Here is a 24,634-nt window from a genome sequence, read left to right on the forward strand (position 1 = left end):
AATCTATGTTTGCATAATCCAGCAAAAATGTGTTCAGTTAATTAGGGCTGGCAGGCTGCCACCTGGACATACTCTAAAGAAAAATCATTCAGTGTCTTGCTATGCCTCCTTGCTTAGTCCCCCCCCCCCCCATTGCATGGCGTGGGGCAAAAATGAATTCCAATTTGCTTCAGCAGGAGAGGACTGGATAGGGCGGGCGGCAATCACAGGCTGAGACGAGCCACAAGATCCTTGCAAGAAACCGGGCAACGGAATTAAAGTTAAAAAGAATTCTCCACATTGCAACTTGACAACCATAGTCAGCTACAGTGATTTAGGTCAGGATCCAATACGCTCATTCCATTACTCCTGTACAATGGAGCTTTCCCCTCTCTCCTCCCTGCATGCACACCCTCCCAAAATCTGCTCCAGAGGGCTGGGGTGGAACTAGCCATTTAGCACGATTTTGGACACAACTCTTAGGCTGCTTATGCCCCAATGTTATTTTCTATACAGTGGTACCTCGGTTTAAGTACACAATTGGTTCCGGAAGTCTGTACTTAACCTGAAGCGTACTTAACCTGAAGCGAACTTTCCCATTGAAAGTAATGGAAAGTGGATTAATCTGTTCCAGACAGTCCGCGGAGGACTCAACCTGAAGCGTACTTAACCCGAAGCATGGGTGTAATTGGTTCTGGAAGTCCTTACTTAGCCTGAAGCGTACTTAACCTGAAGCGAACTTTCCCAATGAAAGTAATGGAAAGTGGATTAATCCGTTCCAGATGGGTCCGCGGAGTACTTAAACTGAAAGTACTCCAACCGAAGCGTACTTAAACCGAGGTATGACTGTACGAGCATCAAAGCAACTCATGGAATCTGATGCTCAAATTACTGCATGCAGTTCAGACTCCTGATACCTTGATGGTAGGACTGAACCCTGATCCATCTCAAAAGCAGCTTGTGCCATTATTATGCCAAAAGTTTGCCCTGTGCCTGCCACACTTTGTCCTTTGCCATACAAGGGAATCTGAATATCACCTGCAGGAAGGGGAGAGGAGGATGTGGGGGAGCTCTCAGACCACAGGGACTGAGAAAGACAACATAGTCTTTGCCCTGCACATCAGCAGCAGTGGAGAATTTAATGTCACTTTCCTTCGCTGGCTGGCTAGTGCTTAAAGCCAAATTGATCTTCTCAATTAATTGAAGAAACATATCTAGTTTTTTCTTCTGATCTAGGCCCACAAGAAAGTGTACCTTTATTGGCCCCAGCCCACTGCACAAACAACGTTTAACAAACTGAGCAACTGTATGTGCCATGTTTATGACCTTTGATAGTGAGTTCAGTTCTTAACCTGATCCTGTTGCTTGCAACATTTTCCAGGGAAACAACAATTCTTAGAGCTAGCTTAGATTCTTACATGCATTTCCATATAACACGTTTCCTTCCCAAATAGGTCTTACAATCAATAGAATCTGTTTCTGAAATCGCTTTGTATCATACAAGAGAATTCCTACACTGCAATTAAGCCATACAAATATCATTACGTGTTGACCCTTCCATGCATGTGCATTTTACTATATGCCTACATGTGGCAGGGCAGAATTGTTATCATCTTTCTTGTAGGTTCACACTGCTTATATCTGGCTCTAGAAATTCACAGGTGTACAATCACCAAATGCTATGCCTTTGTTATCTGCTTTTTTCTACCCCCAAATGCCTTCTTGAACCCAAGACTTCTGTTGTCCTATCCCAAACAGTTTTTAAATTGGCTCTAGGATAACTTTGAGCTCTTGCTGTGAATTAACAGGGTCTGGAGAACCACGTACCTTCGGTGAGTGTTGCGGTTGCTGTTCACGTGGCCTTGTCCGGTGCACCCCGGCGTCGGGCATTTTAATACATTCTCGTGCATGGCCAAGACTTTATTGTAAAGGAAGGAAAGGGGTGGGGTTGGGAATGCAGAGGAGGAAGGGGGAAAACCACAACACGATTAAAGAAAGAAAGAAGAGAAAACAGATGGTTCATCAGGTCTTAGAAAACAAGCAGTTGTTTGGGCTCATCCGAGCACCTCATCCCATATCCTTCAGTTGCACCAACCCAAGCTGGTAATAGCGGAATTGCATATATAAGGTGGTTCTTTCTGGCTCTGGTAAGCTTCCTATCCAATTGGCTGGGAGCATCACATAAACATCCCAAACTGATGTAGCCTAGTGGTTATGAATATGAAATGTGAGCCATTGATTTGAGTTTTGATTCTGTGTGTCCTTAGATGGTCTAGGGAACTAGAAGCGGTTCTATTGCTGAAGCTCAGCAGTTAGCATCTACAGTTGTGCAGCCAGGGGACACGAATAATAATAATAATAATAATAATAATAATAATAATAATAATAATATATTTCTTTTTAAATTATTTGTCACTTTTTACAAAAGAGCCTCAGAGCAACTTACAAAGATTTTAAATGCCATAAGAATAAATAAATAAAACCAGACACAATGCAAAGCATGTCCATCTACCAACAAGTAATACAATATGTTATTGCACACCACTCCAATCTCTGAGCAGTGTATTATTATTATTATTATTATTAATACCCCACCCATCTGGCTGGGTTTCCCCAGGCACTCTGGACGGCTCCCAACAGAAAACTAAAAGCAGAATAAAACTTCAAACATTAAAAACTTCCCTAAACAGGGCTCTCTTTAAATAACAATAATTTATTATTTATACCCCACCCATCTGGCTGGGCTTCCCCAGCCACTCTGGGCAGCCTCCAACAGAATGCTGAAATACAATAGTCTACTAAACATTAAATCCTTCCCTAAACAGGGCTGCCTTCAGATGTCTTCTAAAAGTCTGGTAGTTGTTTATTTCCTTGACATCTGATGGGAGGGTGTTCCACAGGGTGGGCGCCAGCACCGAGAAGGCCCTCTGCCTGGCTTCCTGTAACCTCGCTTCTCACAGTGAGGGCCAGAAGGCCCTCGGAGCTGGACCTCAGTGTCAGGGCAGAACGATGGGGGTGGAGATTCCAGGGAGTTCCAGGGGTGCTTACCCAAGATTCATGTTTACTTTTTGAAATGAGGCACAGCAGGGACTGTGGCGTCTTTATGACATATGGTTTATTTACACATATATACAACCTGAATTTATGATGGAGGGGTTCACAGCATGAACACCCCAAACAGGTCTTGTTTCTCCCATAGCCACAGACCTGGATTCAGACAGACATCAGCCATGGCTCTGACCCTCTCTCCCCCTTGTTGACTTTAACAGAGTGCAACCTTTTTCCTTTAGCTCACATCAGGGCCAACACTGAACACCCATTCCTAAATGCTACTCTGCTTCAACTCTGGTCTTCGTCTTTCTAACTAAGGGAGCTAGAGGAGGGATCCTTCCCCAAAGCCATCTGGAACAGGCAGCGGTGTAGCTAGCCGCCTGGCTGCCTGGGGCGGCAAACCTGAAGGCACCCCGCTGGGGGGCGGGGTGTCTGTCACGACGCATGTGTCATGATGCACAATGCATAACACATGTGTCACGGCGCGTGACGCACGCGCACACAGGAGGCATGCACTGTGGCGGCGCGGCAAACCCCGTGAGCAGGCCGTGGAGTGAGGCAGTCTCAGTTGCATTGGGGCTTATCCTCCATGGTGGCAGCCGTGTCGCGCGGCAACAGTGGCGGCCATCGGAGATGGTCAGCCCTGTCCAGCCTGCTGTCCCCCGCCCAGCCTGCTGCCTGGGGTGGCACACCCACTGCCCCCTATTACTACGCCACTGGGCACAGGGTCTCGTCTCCTTGGCTTTCCTAATGACCCATTACTTTACCTTTGCTCTTGGTGAATGGCTCATTTTCCCAGGTGATTACCTCGCGAGGAAACTGGCCTGTCTTATATTTTAACATAAGCTGAATCCAGGGGTTCAGTGTCTGGCACCCAGTTTAATAATGTAAACATTGATTAAAGTCTAACATGTACTGGATCCAGGAATTTAGGGGAGTCTGGTACCCCAGAACTCATAACACTATTCTTCCCTCAACCTACCAAAAATGAACTCCAAGACAGAAAACCACCACAATTTAAGATCCAACAGCAGAGGAAAACAAAAGTGTATTTGCCTGGTGTTGAAAAGCTGGTCATGTCAGAGCTAGGTAAGGGTCCTTGGAGGAGAGCATTCTGTAAGTGGAGGACAACCACAGAAAAGGTCCACTCCCTGATCTTACTGCCAACTTCTGCAGACAAAAGTTGCCAGGAGGGGGAAAGGATTAAGAGTGCAAGTGGTTGCTTGGACCTATCCAAGCACCTTATTCACATCCTTGTGCTACACCAGCTGAAAGTGACTCAACAAATTGGTACCAGACTACACAGCTCTCTCGATGCCTCTTGACACCCAGCAATGGTCTTACAGGGCCCTCCTTTAGATAGCTATATGTATTACTTCCCATTGTGAAGCACACAACATTTCTCTCGTCCCCCCCGCACTGCCGTTGGACCAGGGCCGTCTTAAGCCCATCCAGCACCCTGGCGCTAAGGTCCCTCCAGCGCCCCCCTCCAGTGCGAACCGCGGCAGCAGCGGGAGGCCACCTCCGAGGACTCCACGCTGCGCCTCCTTCTTGTTTCCCCAGCGCTGGGTTCCGCTCAGTCAAGCTTTGCCACCAGTGTGCGCACCGCGGGACCAGCAAGAGCTGCTTGGGCGCTCTGTGCGCGCTGGTGGCGAAGCTCGACTGAGCGGAACCCAGCACTGGGGAAACAAGAAGGAGGCGCAGCGCGGAGTCCTCGGAGAAGGAGAGAGACGCGGCACAGCCTCTCATCTCGTGGAGCGCAGTCCTGGCCAGATCGCCGGAACCCTGCACTCACTTGGCGCCCTTCCAGCGCCCTCCAGCGCCGTGGTTCTCCGCGCCACTAGCCTCTATGGCTAGGACGGGCCTGCGTTGGACACTTTACAACTGCTTCTACATTCCTGATATGCTGGAGAGAGAGAACTCAAACACCACAAAGTTTGCCAACTCTGATTTAGACCACACACACACACACACACACACACACACACACACACAATTTGAGCATGTGCAGTTTCACATTTTAAAAACTCACTTAAATCCTAGCACCACCATGACTACAGGAAATAAAATGATGTTTGCTCCTGTTGTCCTGATGCTAAACACATTCACTTGGAAATGGCCATAATTTTGCTGCAGAAAATGATAACCTGGCATGCCTTAGGCACTTACGCCAGGCCTGTTTGCTGCTGCTGCTGCCTCTTGTGTAGTTTTTTGGGGGACTCTTACCCTGCATAGCCCTGGGCTTGTGCCCCAAAGTCCAACCCTCTCTGCAGAACTCCCTGCCCTGGAAGCCACATGCAAGGTTTTTTGGTTCCATAATAGAATGAGTTTAAATGTGAATTTTAAAAAATAAGATAAAAACATATATTTTTTAATTTCCTACTGCATTGCGCTTCTGCCTATCTGTTTCAGGTACTTTTAAGCAATTGGAATTATCTATAGTCTTTTATTTTGTTTTGTTTTTTAAAAATATTTTTAATCTTCAGGATTACTACCTCCTGCGGTGATGACCTTAAAAGCAAAGGAATTAATTTGTTTTTCAGTTCTTTTTTTTTAAAATCACACATATGAGAAAATAACCCCTTGTCTCATTTCCCCTCAAGTCTAAAACCTTTGAAGTGAACTGATAAGGCAGATTTTCACTTTATTTTCATATGTGCACACAGCAATTCCTGTGATGTTGTTATGAAGACATGAATTAAACCCACAAATAACAAACATTTGCCCTTTGGGGAGAAAGTATATGAAACTTTCCAATACCAATTTATATTTAATAGCAGGAAAATGTTGACTTTTTCATTTCCTTTGTGTTTTGCCACGCCTGCCTCATACATACTGTTTGCATTTTTAAAAAAGAGGGGAAAGATAAGTGCAAACATCTCTCTTTCCCTCTTTAACATTTCATGGAAATCAGTGCGAATGAAGTGTCTGATTCATTCCAGACAAGATGGAATTTTTTTCTAAGAAACTGTATTTTCAGAGGTGGCTTAGCCTCACTTTGTGTTTAAGAAAACAGGGGTGTAGCAGGCTGAGAGCTATGGCAACAATCTTATGAATGCTACCAACTGAATTCAGCAAAAGTTGATCAGTCTGAAATTCCACTTAATTCACTGAAAGACAGTTAAGTACTGTATATACATAAGCAGCCTCTCCCTTGAAAACAGCAATGAAAAAAATGTTGCAATCCCCCCTTTTGGCCATTTTTGGGGGGTGGGAGAGGGAAAATGAACCCCCCCAAATCAAAGAACTTTCTCAAAGTTTTTTTTTTGGAAAGGCTTACTGCACAACTTCCTTTAGCTTACAACTTGTGTGGGTGTGCACTAAGAGACAGTGGCTTGCCTAAGGTGACTGAATGAATTCCTAGCTGAAGTGAAAAACCAGCTTAGTTCACAGCTCAGTCTCTTAACCAGTGTGCTACAGTCCCTAGCATACCCAAGTATGATGTGCACACTGTCATCAAAATGATGTTGAGATCACAACTTAACATTAAGGATATTTTGCAAGCCACTGTCATGTCTTTTTTGAACATAGGGATGAGCTGAAAGGGGGGTGGGTAGTTTTAAAAAAACATTTTGGGCAGCAATTTTTTTTTTTAAAAAAAATCCTTTTGGCGATTTTTCAGATATTGTGCCACAAGAGAGCAAACATGTTTGCCCACCGAAAGCGTTGGAAATGTAGTGAATGTGACCAATTTTGATTGCAGGTGGGTTGATTTAAGTTGAGTCAATTTAAATTATTGTTTTAAACCATGATTTAAATAACCAGGAAGCTACACCTGGTTGGTGTAAACAATTGATTTAAATTGTTTAAACTTTCTCATTTTGAAATTCATTCATGGCTAAGCAGACATACTGAGCGGTTGGTATAACAGCCTAAATGCTTACTGCATTGCAAAATTATGTCCGCTTAGAGAAAGCAGATATTTATTTGGGTCTTCTTGCAGACATGCAAGCATATTAAGGAAGATATCACTTTATCGAAGGGCACAGTCCTTTGTATACTTATTTGGAAGCAATCCCAGGAAGCAGAAGTCCCACTTTCTTCACTGTGACTTATTCCCAAGTAAGCATGCATGGGATTGGCCTTCAAGTGCCCAGAACATTGCAGAAGCAACGGGTGGTTGCTAACTAGGTCACAGACTCTTGCATCTTCCCTGCTTGCTCAACTGCCACCTAACTGTTCTGTTCTCTTTTCACTTTCACCTTTGCCTTGCTGCACCTCCTCCACATTCATTGGAGATGATGGATTTGTCATTCATTCATTCATTCATTCATTCATTCATACAGCAGCAGTAGTATTTGTTGCAAAAGAAGAAGCTGGGTTGTTTCTGTCCTGTAAATAGCTCCAAGTCACACTCACTCTCAGGAGGGATCCTGTCTTTGTGCGGGCAGCCAGACAAACTGCGGTGGTGAGGGTACAGCCCTGTGACATGCCCTGTGCCATCACAGCCAGGGGTTGGGCATTTGATTTCTCGCTTCTCGGGTCTTGAAGGATCTAGGAAGTGCAGGAAGAACATCATGAGACGTGCAAAAAAGTCCATGAGAAAATAAACCAGTGTTATTAAGAATACCTCCGAATCTGTTTTGCATTTCATTTCAGGTGAAATTTACTTACACAATTCATGACCAGCCTTCCTCAACCTAGTGCCTGTCACGGTGGCTGGCGCCAATGGCAGTTGTCTTCCAAAACATCTGGCGGGCACCAGGTTGGGGAACACCGGTTCAGAGGAACAGTAAATGTACATCTCGACACAGTGGTGGAGCTTTATGCTCCAGCACCGGGGGGCGGAGAGCAGGCGGGGGCGTGGCTGGCACGCGTCCCAGGGGGACGTGTCCTGGGGGCATGGTGCACCACCGGTAGGGACGTGGTGCACATCCTGGGGGTGTGACACGCTGCCTGCAGGGGCGTGGTGCCCAGCGTGGGCGGGGAGGGCTGCCAAGATGGCACTCCACCAGGATCACGCTGCCGGGGGCGGTGCGCTCTCCCCACCTCCCTCTTCCTCCACCAGTGTCTCAACGACAACAACAAAAGATCAGTAGCTCTTCAGATATTGTTACCTATTGCTACCCCTAAAAACCATGATAGAAGGAATCTCATATGCAGGTTTATGTTTCCTACAGCCTGATTTGACTGTGTCGACCACAGCAAACTATGGCAAGTACTTAAAGAAATGGGAGTGCCTGATCACCTCATCTGTCTCCTGAGAAATCTCTATGTGGGACAAGAAGCTACAGTTAGAACTGGATATGGAACAACTGATTGGTTCACAATTGGGAAAGGAGTATGACAAGGCTGTATATTGTCTCCCTGCTTATTTAATTTATATGTAGAATTCATCATGCAAAAGGCTGGACTGGATGAATCCCAAGCCGGAATTAAGATTGCCAGAAGAAATATCAACAACCTCAGATATGCAGATGACACAACCTTGATGGCAGAAAGTGAGGAGGAATTAAAGAACCTTTTAGTGAAGGTGAAAGAGGAGAGTGCAAAATATGGTCTGAAACTCAACATCAAAAAACTAAGATCATGGCCACTGGTCCCATCACCTCCTGGCAAATAGAAGGGGAAGAAATGGAGGCAGTAAGAGATTTTACTTTCTTGGGCTCCTTGATCACTGCAGATGGTGACAGCAGTCACGAAATTAAAAGACGCCTGCTTCTTGGAAATAAAGCAATGACAAACCTAGACAGCATCTTAAAAAGCAGTGACATCACCTTGCTGACAAAGGTCCGTATAGTTAAAGCTATAGTTTTCCCAGTAGTGATGTATGGAAGTGAGAGCTGGACCATCAAGAAGGCTGATCGCCGAAGAATTGATGCTTTTGAATTATGGTGCTGGAGGAGACTCTTGAGAGTCCCATGGACTGAAAGAAGATCAAACCTATCCATTCTGAAGGAAATCAGCCCTGAGTACTCACTGGAAGGACAGATCCTGAAGCTGAGGCTCCAATACTTTGGCCACCTCATGAGAAGAGAAGACTCCCTGGAAAAGACCCTGATGTTGGGAAAGATGGAGGGCACTAGGCGAAGGGGACGACAGAGGATGAGATGGTTGGACAGTGTTCTCGAAGCTACCAACATGAGTTTGACCAAACTGCGGGAGGCAGTGGAAGACAGGAGTGCCTGGTGGGCTCTGGTCCCATGGGGTCATGAAGAGTCAGACACGACTAAACGACTAAACAACAAAGGTCTGATTCTATGGATCAATTTAATCTGCAGCCGTGCAAGTAGCCACTTTTGCTGTTATCAAGATAGCCACACACTCCCCAGGTGTATTTTATGCTACTGTGGCTCATATGCATCAATTGATCTATCTTCCATAAACTGGTATAATCCTTCCTGAAAGTCACCTGTGCTAGAGTCTGTTGGCATGTCATATGGCAATGAGTTTCACAGGTGAATTAGAATTGTATGAAGAATGCTTAGGATGTTTGCTTGCCCCAAACCTTCTTTCTAGCTGCTTCACTGAATAGTCCCAATGAGCACATGGGAAACACTAGCATTATGACCCATCTGGAAGCAGCACTCTTCCTCGAGTAGGAGTGGGGGAAACATTCAAGTGTATGCAGACTCTGAAGGTTTTACTCCTTTGTCACTTATAGGGCATAGCTGCCAAGTTATCCCTTATTTTAAGGGATTTTCCCTTATGCTGAATAGGCTTCCTCGCGAGAAAAGGGAAAACTTGGCAGCTATGCTGCAGAATACAATATGGCAACACCATTGCAGAAACAACCATTGACCAAGTCATTTGCTTCTTTCCATTAGGCTTCACAGAGACAGCGTGACAGAAGATGAGTTACTTCTGTTCCACCATCCTCTGATTATTTTGTATTTACTGGAACCATTCAAACTTTGCATTGGCCCTGAGAACAGTGGGCTGGAGGGGACATAGGGGCATCCAGATGTTACAGATCAATAGGAATGGGGCTCCCAGGCCCTCCCAAACTCATTTTCATTGCCACTGGGGGGTGCGGATAGCAGTTTATTTGCCACTGGAAGGACAAAGTCCTCACCTTTGCTGTAGTAGCTCTTTCTGATGGAGTCCAGGGCTTTGTTTTGCTTGTCCTCGACCTGGAAAAGTTTCACATGCTCCCCGGCCAGCTGCTGGCCAGGCTCTCTCACAACCTTAACCTGTTCAGCTTTCAGAGCAATGGCCTGTTCCAAGAGACCCAGGTTCCCCCGGGTCATCATGTCATACATCTCAGATTCATCAGTCACAGTGGATTTCTGGGAGTGGGAATCATCGTCCTTGTCATCGTCTGATCTCACCTCCACAATGACAGAATACTCAGGCTTGGGGCCGACTATCTGTCCTTCACAGTGGGTTTTTGGGGAGTCCTGAGATGTGTGAGGAGCTTCTTCACAGATCACTGCAGTTGATGTCTCCTCCTCCTCCTCTTCCTCTTCTTCCTCCTCCTCTTCCTCTTCTTCCTCATACTCTTCATCTTCCTCCTCCTCCTCCTCCTCTTCATTGTCTTCTTCTTCCTCCTCCTCCTCCTCGTCTTCCTCCGCCTTTTGCAATTTGCAAGATTCCTCAAAGCTCACCTCATCATCCCGATGTTCCAGGCACAAATCGCTGCTGCGCTCACTGGTGACCTCAATGACTTCCTCCGCATCCTCCGTTTGGATGATGATCTCCTTTTCACATTCCTCCTCAACTACCTCCTCTTCCTCCTCCTCCTCCTCTTCTTCTTCTTCCTCCTCCTCCTCTTCCTCCTCTGCTGCTCCTTCTTGTAGCAAGTGCACGTCCTCCTCAGTGTTGGAGACCTGTCCTTCGCTTTTGGACACCTGCCCCTTGGCTGCAAGAGTTCCTTCTGATATTTGGCCTAGAAATAAAAGAGAGTTGGCAATTATTTCTTGATGGCTCTTGTAGCTGGTCTTGAGCAGGCTGGGTGTAAAAGCAACATATTCTGTTGTGGCTTGGGGTTTTGGCCCTTTTGCCATATGCCTAGAATTCCCTGGACATCGTCAGGATTCTGCTGTTAGAATCAGTGACCGGGTGGAGATTACTGAAATGTCTGGGGGAAATCTGGATGTATGGCAACCCATGTTCAATCCCCCCCCACCTTTTGAAAAGTGGCAACCCAACTTAAGCAGGGAAGAATAGCTGGGGGACACCCCCCCTCCCACACACATAAACATTTAAATGACCCATTTTAAAGGTTCGATAGAAACTGTGCCTTGCTATTACACTCCTGGTGTGGCCATATTTATAGCATTCAGCCATGGCAGGTAAACAGACGGTTTTCTTTCCTAAAACTGTTCCCTCTGATGAAATGAACATCAGTGCCTGACATTTATTTTCCCCAGGATGCCTTCAGAAGTCATCAACTAGATACTTGTGTGCTTTGTCTAATGCCTCTCTAGACTGATATTTATGTGCGGAAAACATCACACAGAAGGATGTTGTCAATGGAAACATACAGCATTGCCTTCATTTACATGGGGGGAAGCAATGAATCTGGCCTCCCCAAGCTAAGCAAGGCAATAATTTTGGATATTGCCAATAGTTCTCTCGTTGCTGTGCCAACGAGTCTTTGGGTGAATTGGTGCCCATTGCAGTTAATGAAAAGGTTCTAGTGGCTAATGGCAGAAGAGGTGCTAATGGATTGGTAACCTCTTGAAAGCACATACAACTGCAGTATCATTACTGTAACTGGGGTCAAGCAAAAGGTATGTCTGTCTCCCCCTCCGGGCCCCAGGCACAATGTGGATAGTGCAAAACAGGCACCAAAGGTCTCGTGTCTCGTGAATATTGGAAGTAATTACAATTAAATAGCATGATGTTGGATTTATTTTATTTTATTTATTGCAACTCTATCCCACTTTTTCCTCCAAGGAGCTCCAGGTGGTATTCAGAGTTCTCCCCCTCCTCATTTAATCCCTGCAACAACCCTGTGAGGTAGGTTAGGCTGAGAGGCAGTGACTGGCCCAAGGTCACCCAGTGAGTTTCATTCCACCCATAGCAATTCAGGCTGTACCTTCCTCTGGTTGAGTTATTTAGAAACCTTTGAGGTTTAGAGATTCATGGCTGAATACCTGAAGCATCAAATGTTCCACATTTTAAATGTTCCTTTTTTTAAAAAAAAGTGGAATATTGATTTTTTAAAAAATATTACTACTACTACTACTAAAATGTATTATCTTTATTTGCTTTATCTTGCCCAAGGCAACCTGAAGCGACTTCCAACCAAATAAGATATGTGGATAGTGTTATTATATAGTTTAGTCACTAGGTGGCACTGGACTTAGTTGCATCTTCTGGGTGGAGTCAGGAGTTTCCTGTTATATTTGTGTTGGAGAGAGCCGATAAAGTTTATGTCTAGCTTCCTTGACTGGCACGTCCTCTGTGCCTACCATGACAGCATCTACATATTATTCAGAGGTACTATCACTCTATAGATTGTCAACATTCCCTTTCTTATTCCTACCCATGAAATAAATATTTGCAGTCGAGCCAATAATGAAATAAAGCACCTTCTTCCGGTGGACAACTGCTGCAGGCCTCCTCTTGGTCTATTGCTTCTGCCTCTTCCTCCTCCAGCGTGCCCTCGGAGTCGTCCGTCACAGACTCCTCTTTCGCTTCTGCCTCTTCGCTGCCATCGCTGTCAATGCTGTAGCCTTCATCGAGGGCTAGCTTAAGCGGCTGAGATTTCCTTTTGGATGCCAAATGTTCTGCTTCTGCACCTTGAAGTTTCCTCTTCTTTGCGAGGGGGCAACTTTGTAAACTAAAAAAACAACAACGGGGAGAGAGTGAGAGAGAGCTTTGTCACTGTAACACCCTGGAGTTCCGAGAGCTAACCAGCTAGACTGGGTGAAGTACACGTGTCTTAATTTGCAATGTTTAGGTAATGGCTTCATTCTGGACATGTGATGAAACTGTCACTCTCTGATTAATTGAAACAATTCAAAGGCATGAAACGAGCCATTCCCTTTGTTTCTAGCTGATGTAAAGCGTCTGGAGCTAAACTCCATAACTAGGGGAAGAAGGAACGAGCCCTTCTTCCTGCTTCTGTTTTCCCGATCCAGCAGGATCTTCTTATGCTCTGATTGTATCCTGCTCCCCTTACCGTGCCTGGGTCACGAGTGACAAAGATAATTTCTCATTTGCTTGCTCACTGGAGAGTACATAGCGCCTCCATCAGAGCCTTCTCACACATGCCACACAAAGCACACAAGCCAAGGAGCAACAGATTAATCCTCACTCTCTGATTTGTGCCATGGTAGTAGTACAGCGGTACCTTGGTTGTCAAACAGCTTGGCTCCCAAACAAATCAGCTCCCGGACACCCTAAACCTGGAAGTAACTTCTGGTTTACAAATGGTTTTCGGAAGCCGAATGTCCAACGCGGCTTCCGCTTGAGTACAGGAAGCTCCTGCAGTCAATTGGAAGCCCCGCCTTGGTTTTCGAATGGTTCCAGGAGTCGAACTGTAAGGGGGAGGGATCATAGAGAAACCCCCCCCCTCATCAGAAGCAGCCCGTCTCGAAGCAGTCATGAGAGCGAGGGGTCTGAAGGGGTGAGTCAGGAAACGGGGGGAGGGAGTGCCAGGGCTCTGGCAACATTAAAGAGCCCCTGCTCCATTGGCAGGAAGAGAGGGAGGCGGAAAGAGTGGACAGGAATAGGTCAGACAGAAGACCCGTCCCTCCGATGCCGGAATTGAGAAGGAGGAGGAAAGGGAGGCGCTTCTCAGTTCCGAGACTTTTATGCTGGTCCCGAACGAGGAAGGGGGTAGTGCAGGAATCTGACTCGAGCAGGTAGACATGAAATGAGCAATCCGTTACACTGTAAATAATGTGCACCAATAAAAACGTCTGAAAGACAAGCATGTGGACAGTCGTTACTCAAGAGTAGTCACAACAAACCCTGACACGAACAGAGTCCCAGAACACATTATGTTTGACAACCAAGGTACCACTGTACTCCTGATACTGTACTATAACTGAGCCAAAGTATGTGTAATTGAAATAAATGTATATCCCACACTTCATCCTTTTCATAACGTTGTTTTTCTATGTCCATAAGAGTGTAAGCTCATTGGGGCAGGGACCTTGCAAAGCACCATGTGGATAAATGGTGTTAGTTAATAAAAAAAAGTTAGCCCTCCTCCCCATGCTCTACATTCTGGAGTAGTACAAACTGTTTTGCACTTAAACAACCTTTCCCCTATATATAAACTAATCTCCAGTTCTTCAAGGTCTCCCGAGCTACTTTTTGAGGCTCCAATGGAAAAGCAGAAGGCAAAGCAGTTGGTGGCTGCCTAGTAACCACACCTTTTGGTACCCAGAACTGTTAAAGGCCTCAGAAGTGATTACCAGAAAACACAGGAATGTCAGAAGATCCCCACCAGAGAAGATCACATTTCCATCTAGTTCAGTGTCCTGTTTCCAATAGTGTCCAGCCACTTGGAAGTCCACAAGGACTTTTTATTTCATTAACGTCTATCAATAATTTCTGAGTCAAAAATATTCATATCTATCCTACCCATGGCCCCATTGTTGATTGGAAAGTTTCAATGGACTACTGTCATCGAGTGTGATGTTGAGTGTGATGGGGAGAACCCCAAGACAGTTGGGAAGGATTTGGTTTGTATTTAAAAGTGAAATCTACTTAATTTGCACTTTCTGAGACAATATGCAGACTATAACACATTCATCCTTTGATATTTACACTTCTCTGAATTTGGCAGTGTAGTTCTTTAGCCAAGCAATTTGCACAAAAATGCATGGACTAAGCTAAAGTGTGCATAGAAATAACATCTGTGAAAATAACATACGAAAATGCATTCTATTTGGGAAAATACGCTTTGCATTTTTCCCCCATATATCAGGCAAAATTGCATACAACAATGTGTCTTAGGAGAAATCTGCATCAAAAAAGTTGACGCATTTTCACGGAGACTTAAAAAAAAAATAAACACCACAAACTGATACGGAAGCCTGAATTTAAGGCTGAAAAAGTGAGAAACTGAGAGAAACCAAAACTGACAGATTTACTTATCCTTAATCAGCATGCAATGAATTGAAAGAGGCCAGGAAGAAACAACAGGGCATAAGTAAGCTCTTCCAGATGTGACAGGTTGGAGGATTTGATGAGGATGGCAACAATGGCAGCCGTGTTGGTGATGGTGACCAAAACTCACCTCCTGTGTCTTGCGTACTTCCCCCGGATGTGTCCCGATCCGTTACATCCTGGGGTAGGGCAGCTAATTAGGAGGGTGACATAACGAAGAAACAAAAACAGGCTTGACTTCAAGGGGTAAAGCAACAGCAAAGTTTTCAAAATCAAAGCGCGTAGCGTGTTTAAACAAAAGGCAACTAATCACATGTGCATTTGAAAAACCAAAGGAGCCACGGAAACACCCCATGGAAGAAAAGATAATTTCCTTTAAACAGTTCATCTCTTCCCCTTTGAATTCCAGCAGATGAGGGCAACACAGCGGCTCTGCAGTTTGCTAAAAATTAATGAAATGACTCACCCCATTTAATTAAATGAACGGTTCATTATAGTTTTATGAGTAGGTTTAATTAAAGTTTTGCATGTGTGAAAGCAAGCCTTTTAAAACCAGACAATTCTTGCACTCACCTCCTACTGGTGGCGCTTTTATTTATTTATTTATTACCAACACACACAAAACTGGACTTCCTCTGCAACTCTGTCTTTCAGTGCTGGATCCCGAAATCATTCCATTATACGTCCAAAGCTACTTCTGATGTAGTTATACTCCTGGTGGTGTTATATTGATGTGTATTTTATGTTGTTTTTAAGCTGTTTTTGGTTGATGTTTTATATTTGTTGTTAGCTGCCCCGAGCCCGGTTTCTAAACCAGGAAGGGCCTGGTATAAATAATATTATATTATAATTATAATTAAATATAATTATTTTCAGATCTGTATTTATGATGTGGTTACAATGATTACATCAGGTTGTTTGATGCTCCCACTGTGCTTCCTCTTCTGAGGCCAATTTCTACCGCACTTCCTCTGCGAATTTCCATAAGGTCCAACTTATATGTAGGTGATTCAGGATTTGAGAAGAATGGTGTCCTTTCCAGCCAAATAGGAATGTTCTATATGTTCCACTCCTGAGCAAATGCGATTAAATACAGCCTTGTTGCTGTACAGAATGCACTTCCATAATTCTACCTTTGAGAACCTCAACGAACAACAGATTTGTCCCCCATAACAATTGGAACAGCTCACCCTTCTGCCTACTCTTTTTGCCCTTTTGCCGATGATTGTAAAAGTCTATTTAATTTTAATTGCCTTCCATTAGGACTGGAGATTGCAGCATAATGAGCTGCCCCCAGACACACTAAAAGTAGATGGACCCTGGGACCCTGAGCTTCTGGGTGATATCAGCCATGGCTCACCTGAATTAAAAGCTTATGTTTGTGGCCGCTTTGAAGAAGAGGGAGACAAGTCTGAAGTCTACTGCATGCTTCAAGAATGGTGAATTTGAGCCTCTGTCACATGTTCAACAGAATGTCCTGGTTCTCACATAACACTAAGGCATGCTTTGTTTAGCAAACCATGAGTTAAGAACATAACTCAGGCCAATAGACCATCTAGTCCAGCATCCTGTTCTCAGAGTGGCCAACCAGATGCCCTTGGGACGCTCATAAGCAAGACCTGAACACTAGAGTACCCCACCCTACTGTGGTTTCCGGTAACTGGTATTCAGTAGCATATTACCTCCAATAGGGGAGGTAGAACATAAACCCGGCATGGTTAGTACGTTCCTCATCCTTTACAAAGGGTGCTGGGTTTACATGTAATGAGAAGCCACTGCGAAAACAAACCAAGGTCTGGGAGCCAACAACAAAAAATGGCTTCAGGTTGTGATCTCTTGGCAGGAAACAAAACAATTGAGCTGCTCAGTAGGTTTAATCAATCCTTATTGAATAAAAGCATGGTTTAGCATTATGTGTAAATGAGGGCAATGCATATACCATGGGTGGGCAAACTAAGGCCTGGGGGCTGGATCCGGCCCAATTGCCTTCTAAATCCGGCCCGCAGATGGTCTGGGAATCAGCGTGTTTTGACATAAGTAGAATGTGTGGTTTTATTTAAAATGCATCTCTGGGTTATTTGTGGGGCATAGGAATTTGTTCACCCCCCCAAAAAAATATATAGTCTGGCCCCCCAGAAGGTCTGAGGGACAGTGGACTGGCCCCCTGCTGAAAAACTTTGCTGACCCCTGGTGTATGCAAATGGGGTTCACATCTGTTTGCTGCAGCTGGCCGTGCATATCTGTCTGAAGTTTGCATGCATACAAACTGTACATTTATAGGCATTGTCCACACAGTCATTCAACTTGCCTATTTAAGGGTCTGCAGTTGCATGGGCAAAGGTAATGTACATACAGTAAGTACATGCATTGGTAATTTGAGACCTTCACATGAATGCATGTATGATGGGGGGGGGCATCAGCTGTGAGCAGCTGTGATCCAGCTTTCTTTGTAAGTGGAACAAGCGAAAGGAGCTTCTATTTCACTACATTGTCACTTGAACTTTGGTCTTTGGGGAATGAATTAAGTCTTACATTGGGGAGCTAAAGGAAAGAAGGCAAGCTATGCTCCACAGGGCCCAGTCCCAGCTCTCTCTCCCCATAACCACCTCATCCTCCCATAGGGGAGAGCACCTGAGTCTGGGCTCCAGTGCAAAAATAGTAAGAATGCACCTGGGAAAGAGGGCAATAGTTTTGCATTGATGATCAACTAAAGTAGGGCTTGGAGGCAGGATCACAGCCAGATTTCATGGCTTGGCAGAGCTGTTCCATTTCCAGGTCTGGCTTCCAAGAAATGAATGGAAATTTTTCTCATACTGTAACCCGTAGAAATGTCTGTAAGCTGAATAAAATGTAGGGAGTTTCATGGCCCCAACGTTTCATCTTCATCTGTGCAATGTTTTCTATAAACCAGACACTGTCCTATTCTAAGAACAATATCTCATTCTTCCAGTGAACCTGCTCAAGCTACCAGTGAAAAGGCATTTGCATTGTTGAACTATTGTTTTGCAGCCAACTTGGGCATGATTGTGTCTGGAGATCTTATTTTAAAAAAGATCACCACGTGATCTCCAGGTTTTGCCACTCTCTGGGACAGGAACCACTTCTGTGCTCCCAATACATATGCAATTGTGTCTCCATAAAAGGAAACCTATTCTGTCCATTGTAGGGGAGCCTTCAAAAATGGCATTTTGCTTAGCCTTGGGATTCTACCCCCCTCATTCTGCTGCGTGCCTAGACCATCTTCCTCCTTGTCCTGCAAGGGCATTCACATCCATCACCCATTGGATATTTCTCCCTGACTTCTTGGAGCACTGCTAATTTCTTTTACCATGGCCTCCTCTCCTTTTGTCATGCAGGCGCAGCCTGGGCTTCAATTAGTCGATTAATCGTCCAGTTAATCAGGCAATTAGAGGACAGCTGCAGTGATGGCTGTGCACAGGCCCTCCGAGCTGCCCCTTAAATATGTCGCCAGCTTCAATTACCACCTCCACTCATGTGTTCAGCAATAAAACGTAGGCAAGTGGTACGCCTGCCGCTCTCTAACCCAGTATCTTGAGAGAGAAACAGCAGGCTCTCAGAGCAGAAACACCCTAGGAAGCTGGGTCACATAAGGTCCAATTACTCTTTGATGCAGGAAGCGTTCTAATCAAAAGGGGAGAGGAAAGACAGCCTGTATCATTTGTGCTGTGCTTACAGAGCTCTTCTCACTTGAACCTTCGCACTCGGTGTGCTTCTAATAGTGCTCGGTGGCTTTGTAAGCCTATAATTTGTATGCTCTCGAGTTCAGGTCTGTGTTAAGTTCTTCAAGGGCTGCTTCCGTTTCTCCCGTGCTGCCCCTGGTGCGTGCGGGTAATGCTATAGAGCACCAAACAAGTCAGCCTCAGGTTATGAAAGGCTAATACTCGGATGAGCAGTTGGCCAACCGAACACAGCGAGGAAGAGGCGGCAGCTTTCCCTTGGGGCTGACTGGCGGGCAGCAGAGCTTGGCACCCTTTATCCACCAAGGCCTTTTCTGGATAACCTTGTACCCCTCCTGCTTCAGAAATTAAAGCTGCTCAATGCCCTATCAGCTTAGGAGCACAGGAAGAATATAGAAACGTAGGAAGCTGCCCTAAACTGACTTGTCCACCTAGAATCGTAGAGTTGGAAAGGACTATGAGGGTCACCTAGTCCAACTCCCTGCAATGCAGAAATATTTTGCCCGACGTGGGGCTTGAACCCACAACCCTGAGATGAGGAGTCTCTTGCTCTATTGACTGAGCTATCCCAGGTCAACCTAGCTCTGTATTGTCTGCACCGACTGGCGGTGGCTCTCCAGGTATGATGGGGGAACCCAAACCCACACAGCAGTGGTGGCGACAACGACAGGACAACTGTTTAATACAAGGGGCACAGCCACTACATACCTCTGAAGCACATTGAAAGTACATTGCTTCCCACAAATAATCCTGGGAAGCGTTGGTTGCTAAAAGTGCTGGGAACTGTAAACTATGGTTCATGGGATCCTTTGGGAGAAGCCATGTGCTTTAAATGTAGGTTTGCTGGGGTGTCAACAAAATCTATCTAGTAGTGACTTCTGAATGTGGCACATGCTGCAGAGCTTTTGCAATGTAATATGAAGTGTAATATGAAGACAATTTATGCAGAGACAGATCATTGGTTGAGCTATCTCAGTCCACATATTGCCAGATGCTAGTTTTGTATAGTTGTTTGCTTGCTTCTATCAGCTTTTGTGCAAAGTATACTCAGTCCAGACTTTTCCCTCTTCACCTTCCACTTTTGATATTGATGTAAAATTAGGACACTATCCAGTCAAACACCTTTAAACCCCACTGATTTCAATGGGACAGCAGAGATTATGCATACATCTCTCCAGCTGAAATCAATTGGAGTGACAAAATAGAAAAAGGAGTGAGACAAAGCTGTCCCCTATCTCCACTGTTTTTATTCTGAAGTTGGAAATATTGTTTCAGAATATAAGAAGAAACAGGGAAATTAAAGGTATTGAGGTGGGATGTAGAGCCTATAAATTAAGGGCATTTGCTGACGATGTGGTGTTGACAATAAGGAATCTCAACCTATTTGCAAATAATTATATTAAATTGTGGAAAGAGGTTAAGAAAAGAGTTGGATATATGGGGGAGAATGAAACTCTCCCTGTTAGGTAGAATTTCAGCCATTAAAATAAACATAAAATGAATATAAAATGAACCCTAGGATACTGTTTTTATTCCAATCAATTCTGATTGTAAATAATTCAAACTGCTTCAAAGAATGGAAAAAAAGATACAGTCATACCTTGCTTTTTGGCCAGGATCCATTCCAGAGCCCTGACCTCTAGCCGAAAAGGATGCAGGGCAAAGTGCCGTGTCTGCACACACGCGGGGAACGGTTTGCACTTCTGCACATGTGCGAAGCACGATTTAGTCTGCAGTTGTATTATGAGGCATCTTGTTTGCGTTGGTTAAAAGAATGGATTGTATGGGACAATGCAGACATTTTAGATTTAGAAGGCCATGATTTAAAATTTGGCTGGCGTGCATGTCTTTCGTATGGGAAGGCTGAAATTTATAAGAGTTTCATGAACCACATTCTTAGGCAGAATCTGTACAGAATGTGTTTAAAGTTTGAAAAATGTTTATTTTGAAATGTAAAATTGAAAACTTAATAAAAATTATTATATTAAAAAGAAATTGATTGGACTGAAAAGCAAAGATCTTTATTTGTCAATGGATGCAAATGAGCATCCTTGGCCTTGTTTTAGTTTGAAGTCATAATTTGTTTCTTTTGCTATATATATATATATATATATATATATTTGTGTGTGTGTGTACATAGTCAACACATGCCCCTTAAAATCCCAGTTAGTTGATCTCCTATTTGAAAAGTGGCAGCCTGTTGTTTTCCGTGACCAAATGAAAGTTGCCAAGTGATGATGCGTGGCATTTGTGAGAGAGCTATCCCACATCAGAGACTCCCGAGTTTCCATATCAGCTCACATCACCTCAGACACAACAGTTCTCAAGAGGAACAGCACACCTATTTATCTCAGAGTCGTATATAAATGATGTATAAATAATAAAATTGTTGTTGTTAATCGGGTGAAATACACAAACATATGAATCAGCCCTGAGTTGCTGAGAAGAAAATTTCCTTACCTCACCTCCTGGCCAATGAGTTCTGTAGGTACTGTGGAGAAAGATGGAGAAGAAGAAAAGGAAAACAAAGCAGAAAAAATGAAAAGTCACATGAGATGTCTCCCTTCTGGCAATTTCTACAGGTGGAGCTAGCCACCGAAAACAAAACCCCGTTATATGAAACCACCTTATACTGAATCAGACCATTGATCCATCTAGTTTAGTGTTCTTTGACCCAGGATCTTCAGATTTTGTTGGACTATAACTTTCAACACTCCCAGCCAAAGACCAGGAATGCTGGGAGTTGCAATCCAAGAACATATGGAGACCCAATATTGAAGAACCCTGATCTAACCAGCATTGTCTACCCTTAGTGCAATCTGTTTATCACCTATTAGTGGCTAGTCTAATTAAATCTGCATAATTCCCACCGACTCCATTTCATGACCATTAACTCCTTCAGACTTCGGGGCTTTAATGCCATGCCCTACTCCTCACCCCAGTTTCTCACCTCTCTCTATTTTTTAAACATCTAGTCTGAAGAACAGTTCTGGGCAACACAATAACTTGCTGATGACCTGGACACTGTGGTTGGCCCTAAAAAAGTATGACCTTACTAGGGCATTTCGATTTCCTGCCATAACAGACCAACATGGTTGTCCACAGTTTCTTGTGTGATTAGCTGAGATCTCCAGAATCTCAGTCTGAGAACCTTCCCATCATTTGTAACTTGATTCATTCCAATGGGAGGTGCAACAAATGGAACCTGGGACCTTCTGCTTGCATAGCATGGGCTCTACATTTTCTCCCATCATCTCATGCCCAATATCATAATGCTCCCAGTCATTGGCTGCTTTTGGGTGGGGTTTGTGTGTAGGAAAATGTGACAATACCATGACACATCTAAGGTATCCTACATCTTGTGGAGGAGACCTTATACTGGGATCGAGAGTTACAGCTGGCTTCTGAGGAGCTTATCTTGCAATTACGGTACAGAGACTGCTAACTTGCTCAGTTAGCCAACTCTTCCCTCCTGTGAGAGTCCCGTGAGGATTGACCCCATGCTGCTATATAAAAGGGTAAAGGACCCCTGGACATTTAAGTCCAGTCACAGGCGACTATGGGGTTGCGTCACTCATTTTGCTTTCAGGCTGAGGGAGCTGGTGTTTGTCCACAGACAGCTTTCCGGGTCATGTGGCCAGCATGACTAAACCAGTTTTGGTGGAACACCGTGATGGAAACCAGAGCGTGTGGAAACATCATTTTCCTTCCCGTCGCAGGGGTATCAATTTATCTACTTGCACTGGCGTGCTTTCGAATTGATAGGTTGGCAGGAGCTGGGACAGAGCAACGGGAGCTCACCCCTGTCAAGCGGATTCGAACCGCCAACCTTCTGATTGGGAAGCCCAAGCGGCTCAGTGGTTTAGGCCACAGCGCCACCCATGTCCTTTTGTGGACCACATAAAATTAGGCAATGGGTCAGAAGCAGCCCATGAGCTCCACTTCTGAACTAGAGATAGTGGAGAAAGGTATGGTTTTTAGAGACTATGCATACTGACTTGAGAATGTGCATATTGCCTGCAAAATGTACAGAATTCAGGCTAGCTTTGCACATCCCCCAAAGCCTACTGGGGGTTATGTGTAATTACTGGATATTGCATAAAATTCAGTCCATACATGCATAATCTTCAAGGCCTATTCAAAATTGTGTATATTGACTAGGAAATGTGTACAGTTACATCTTTAAGGATAGATTATGTCCACATTCTGCATGAGGCCTGGTGAATGTGTACAATGGCTGGTTATTATGCACATATACCACTCAGTTTATATTCTCCCTAATGTAGACACACACAATGAACTATTCACTCAGAAATGAGAAACCAATTTATTTGCTCAAGGCAATGATGTGGCACCCCCCTTTTATTTGCCAGAATTTCTTCCCTCTGCCAGGTGAAATACACGAAGGCATTTTTGCTTTCAAAGTCAGAAAATAAATAGCAATCAGGCCTCAAATTATCAAGTCATTTGTCTTCAAATTCCCACCACATCAGCCTTGTTTGCTTCTGCAACATACACAGTCTCTCTCTCTGGCTTTCTCAGATGTATGACTTCAAAGCCTCCGGCCGAGCACATGTGATAAAAGTGATCTGAAGCCATCAAGATTTCTATGAAGCCAAGCATGCGAGGCTGTTTTTTTAAAAGAAGGGAGAGGGGAAATCAGAATGTGGATTGAAAATGTTTTGAGTGTCCCTGTGAGTCACTCTCTGAAGAGATCTCCTGGGAAAAGTTGAGGAGGGTATGTGTGTGCAGTGTTTAAACACATACACACAGAGAGAAAAAGATCGAGATTGTTGGCCTCAGAGACAGAAGCATTTTGATGAACCACACAGAGCCAGGTTTAACTGCTAGAGCGCATAATTCCACAAAGTGCTCACCTCTGATTGCCTTTGATCGTGTACGTGCTCGCTTATCGTCATTCTCTAAACTCATCTGGAATCAAACAACAGCAGAATTAACATTTTATTTAATGAAAACAATTTGCAATCAAAGCTAATGTACCCCTGGAAACCATGAGCTTGGATTGCACAAAGGCAAGCGGAAAAGATCTAAGACACAAGCTGTCTGGGAAATTGCCTCCATTCATGGCTGATAAACAAGAAGACCACTACTTGGGCAGAATGTCACAGGAGCAAAGCATAGCTGCCAAATACCCCGTTTCCCCCGGGAAACCCCCGTTTTTACTTACCTTTTCCCGGTGGTCCCCCGTATCACTTTGTCTCCCGTTTTTCTCCGTTATTTTCTCCTGCCGGCAGCCATTTTTTTTCTTTCTGATTTGCCCTTCTATGGGCATAAAAATGGCCGCCGCTGGCTTCAAAAGTCGCATCTACGCATGACCGGAAGTGCGTAGACGCGACTTCCAGTGTCGGCGGCGGCCATTTTTGGTGCCCATAGATGGGCGGGCCGACACTGGAAGTTGCGTCGACGCACTTCCAGTCATGCATAGAAGCTACTTTTGAAGCCGGCAGTGGCCATTTTTGGTGCCCACAGAAGGGCAAAGCGACACCGGAAGTTATGTCGACGCAACTTCCGGTGTCACACGGCTGCCGGTCCCGGATTCTGCAATCCGGGACTTGGAAGGTAAGGAGCAAAGCAGTGTCTCGGTTTGGCACACGAGGGTGGGAGGACGTCTTTACATGGCAAGCCACGAGTGTGAACAGGTTTACCATGATTTTCTGGTTGTCTCAACCATAGTGTGACAAACTGGGGTGGGGTGGGACGAACGTGCATGCACTAGACTACGTTTTGAGATGTTTCAGCATCTGTTTCCTTCTGGACCTTTTAGTGTAAAAGCTTTGCGTCTATTTTCTTGGATATGCTCTCACAGAGATGCAGATTAGAAACTAAAAAAACAACAACCCCAAACAAAATAATGTTCTGGTTATGGAGACAAG

General features: G+C 44.7%; 1 protein-coding gene across 1 annotated transcript in view; it reads right to left on the reverse strand.

The window, feature by feature from the left end:
* The window catches only part of MYT1 (myelin transcription factor 1), an 86,923-nt gene extending 63,251 nt beyond the window's left edge, over nucleotides 1–23,672 (reverse strand). The window contains exons 1-7 of the mRNA XM_088674733.1: nucleotides 23,618–23,672; nucleotides 21,201–21,231; nucleotides 15,173–15,235; nucleotides 12,510–12,760; nucleotides 10,046–10,858; nucleotides 7,390–7,524; nucleotides 1,807–1,897 (exon numbers count right to left, since the gene is read on the reverse strand). Of these exons, the coding sequence (XP_088530859.1) occupies nucleotides 1,807–1,897; nucleotides 7,390–7,524; nucleotides 10,046–10,858; nucleotides 12,510–12,760; nucleotides 15,173–15,235; nucleotides 21,201–21,231; nucleotides 23,618–23,672 (1,439 nt within the window). The remainder of the gene's footprint in view (nucleotides 1–1,806; nucleotides 1,898–7,389; nucleotides 7,525–10,045; nucleotides 10,859–12,509; nucleotides 12,761–15,172; nucleotides 15,236–21,200; nucleotides 21,232–23,617) is intronic.
* Nucleotides 23,673–24,634: the final 962 nt, after the last annotated feature.

Source organism: Zootoca vivipara, chromosome 7, assembly GCF_965207765.1.
Source record: "Zootoca vivipara chromosome 7, rZooViv2.hap1.1, whole genome shotgun sequence".
Classification (NCBI taxonomy): domain Eukaryota; kingdom Metazoa; phylum Chordata; class Lepidosauria; order Squamata; family Lacertidae; genus Zootoca; species Zootoca vivipara.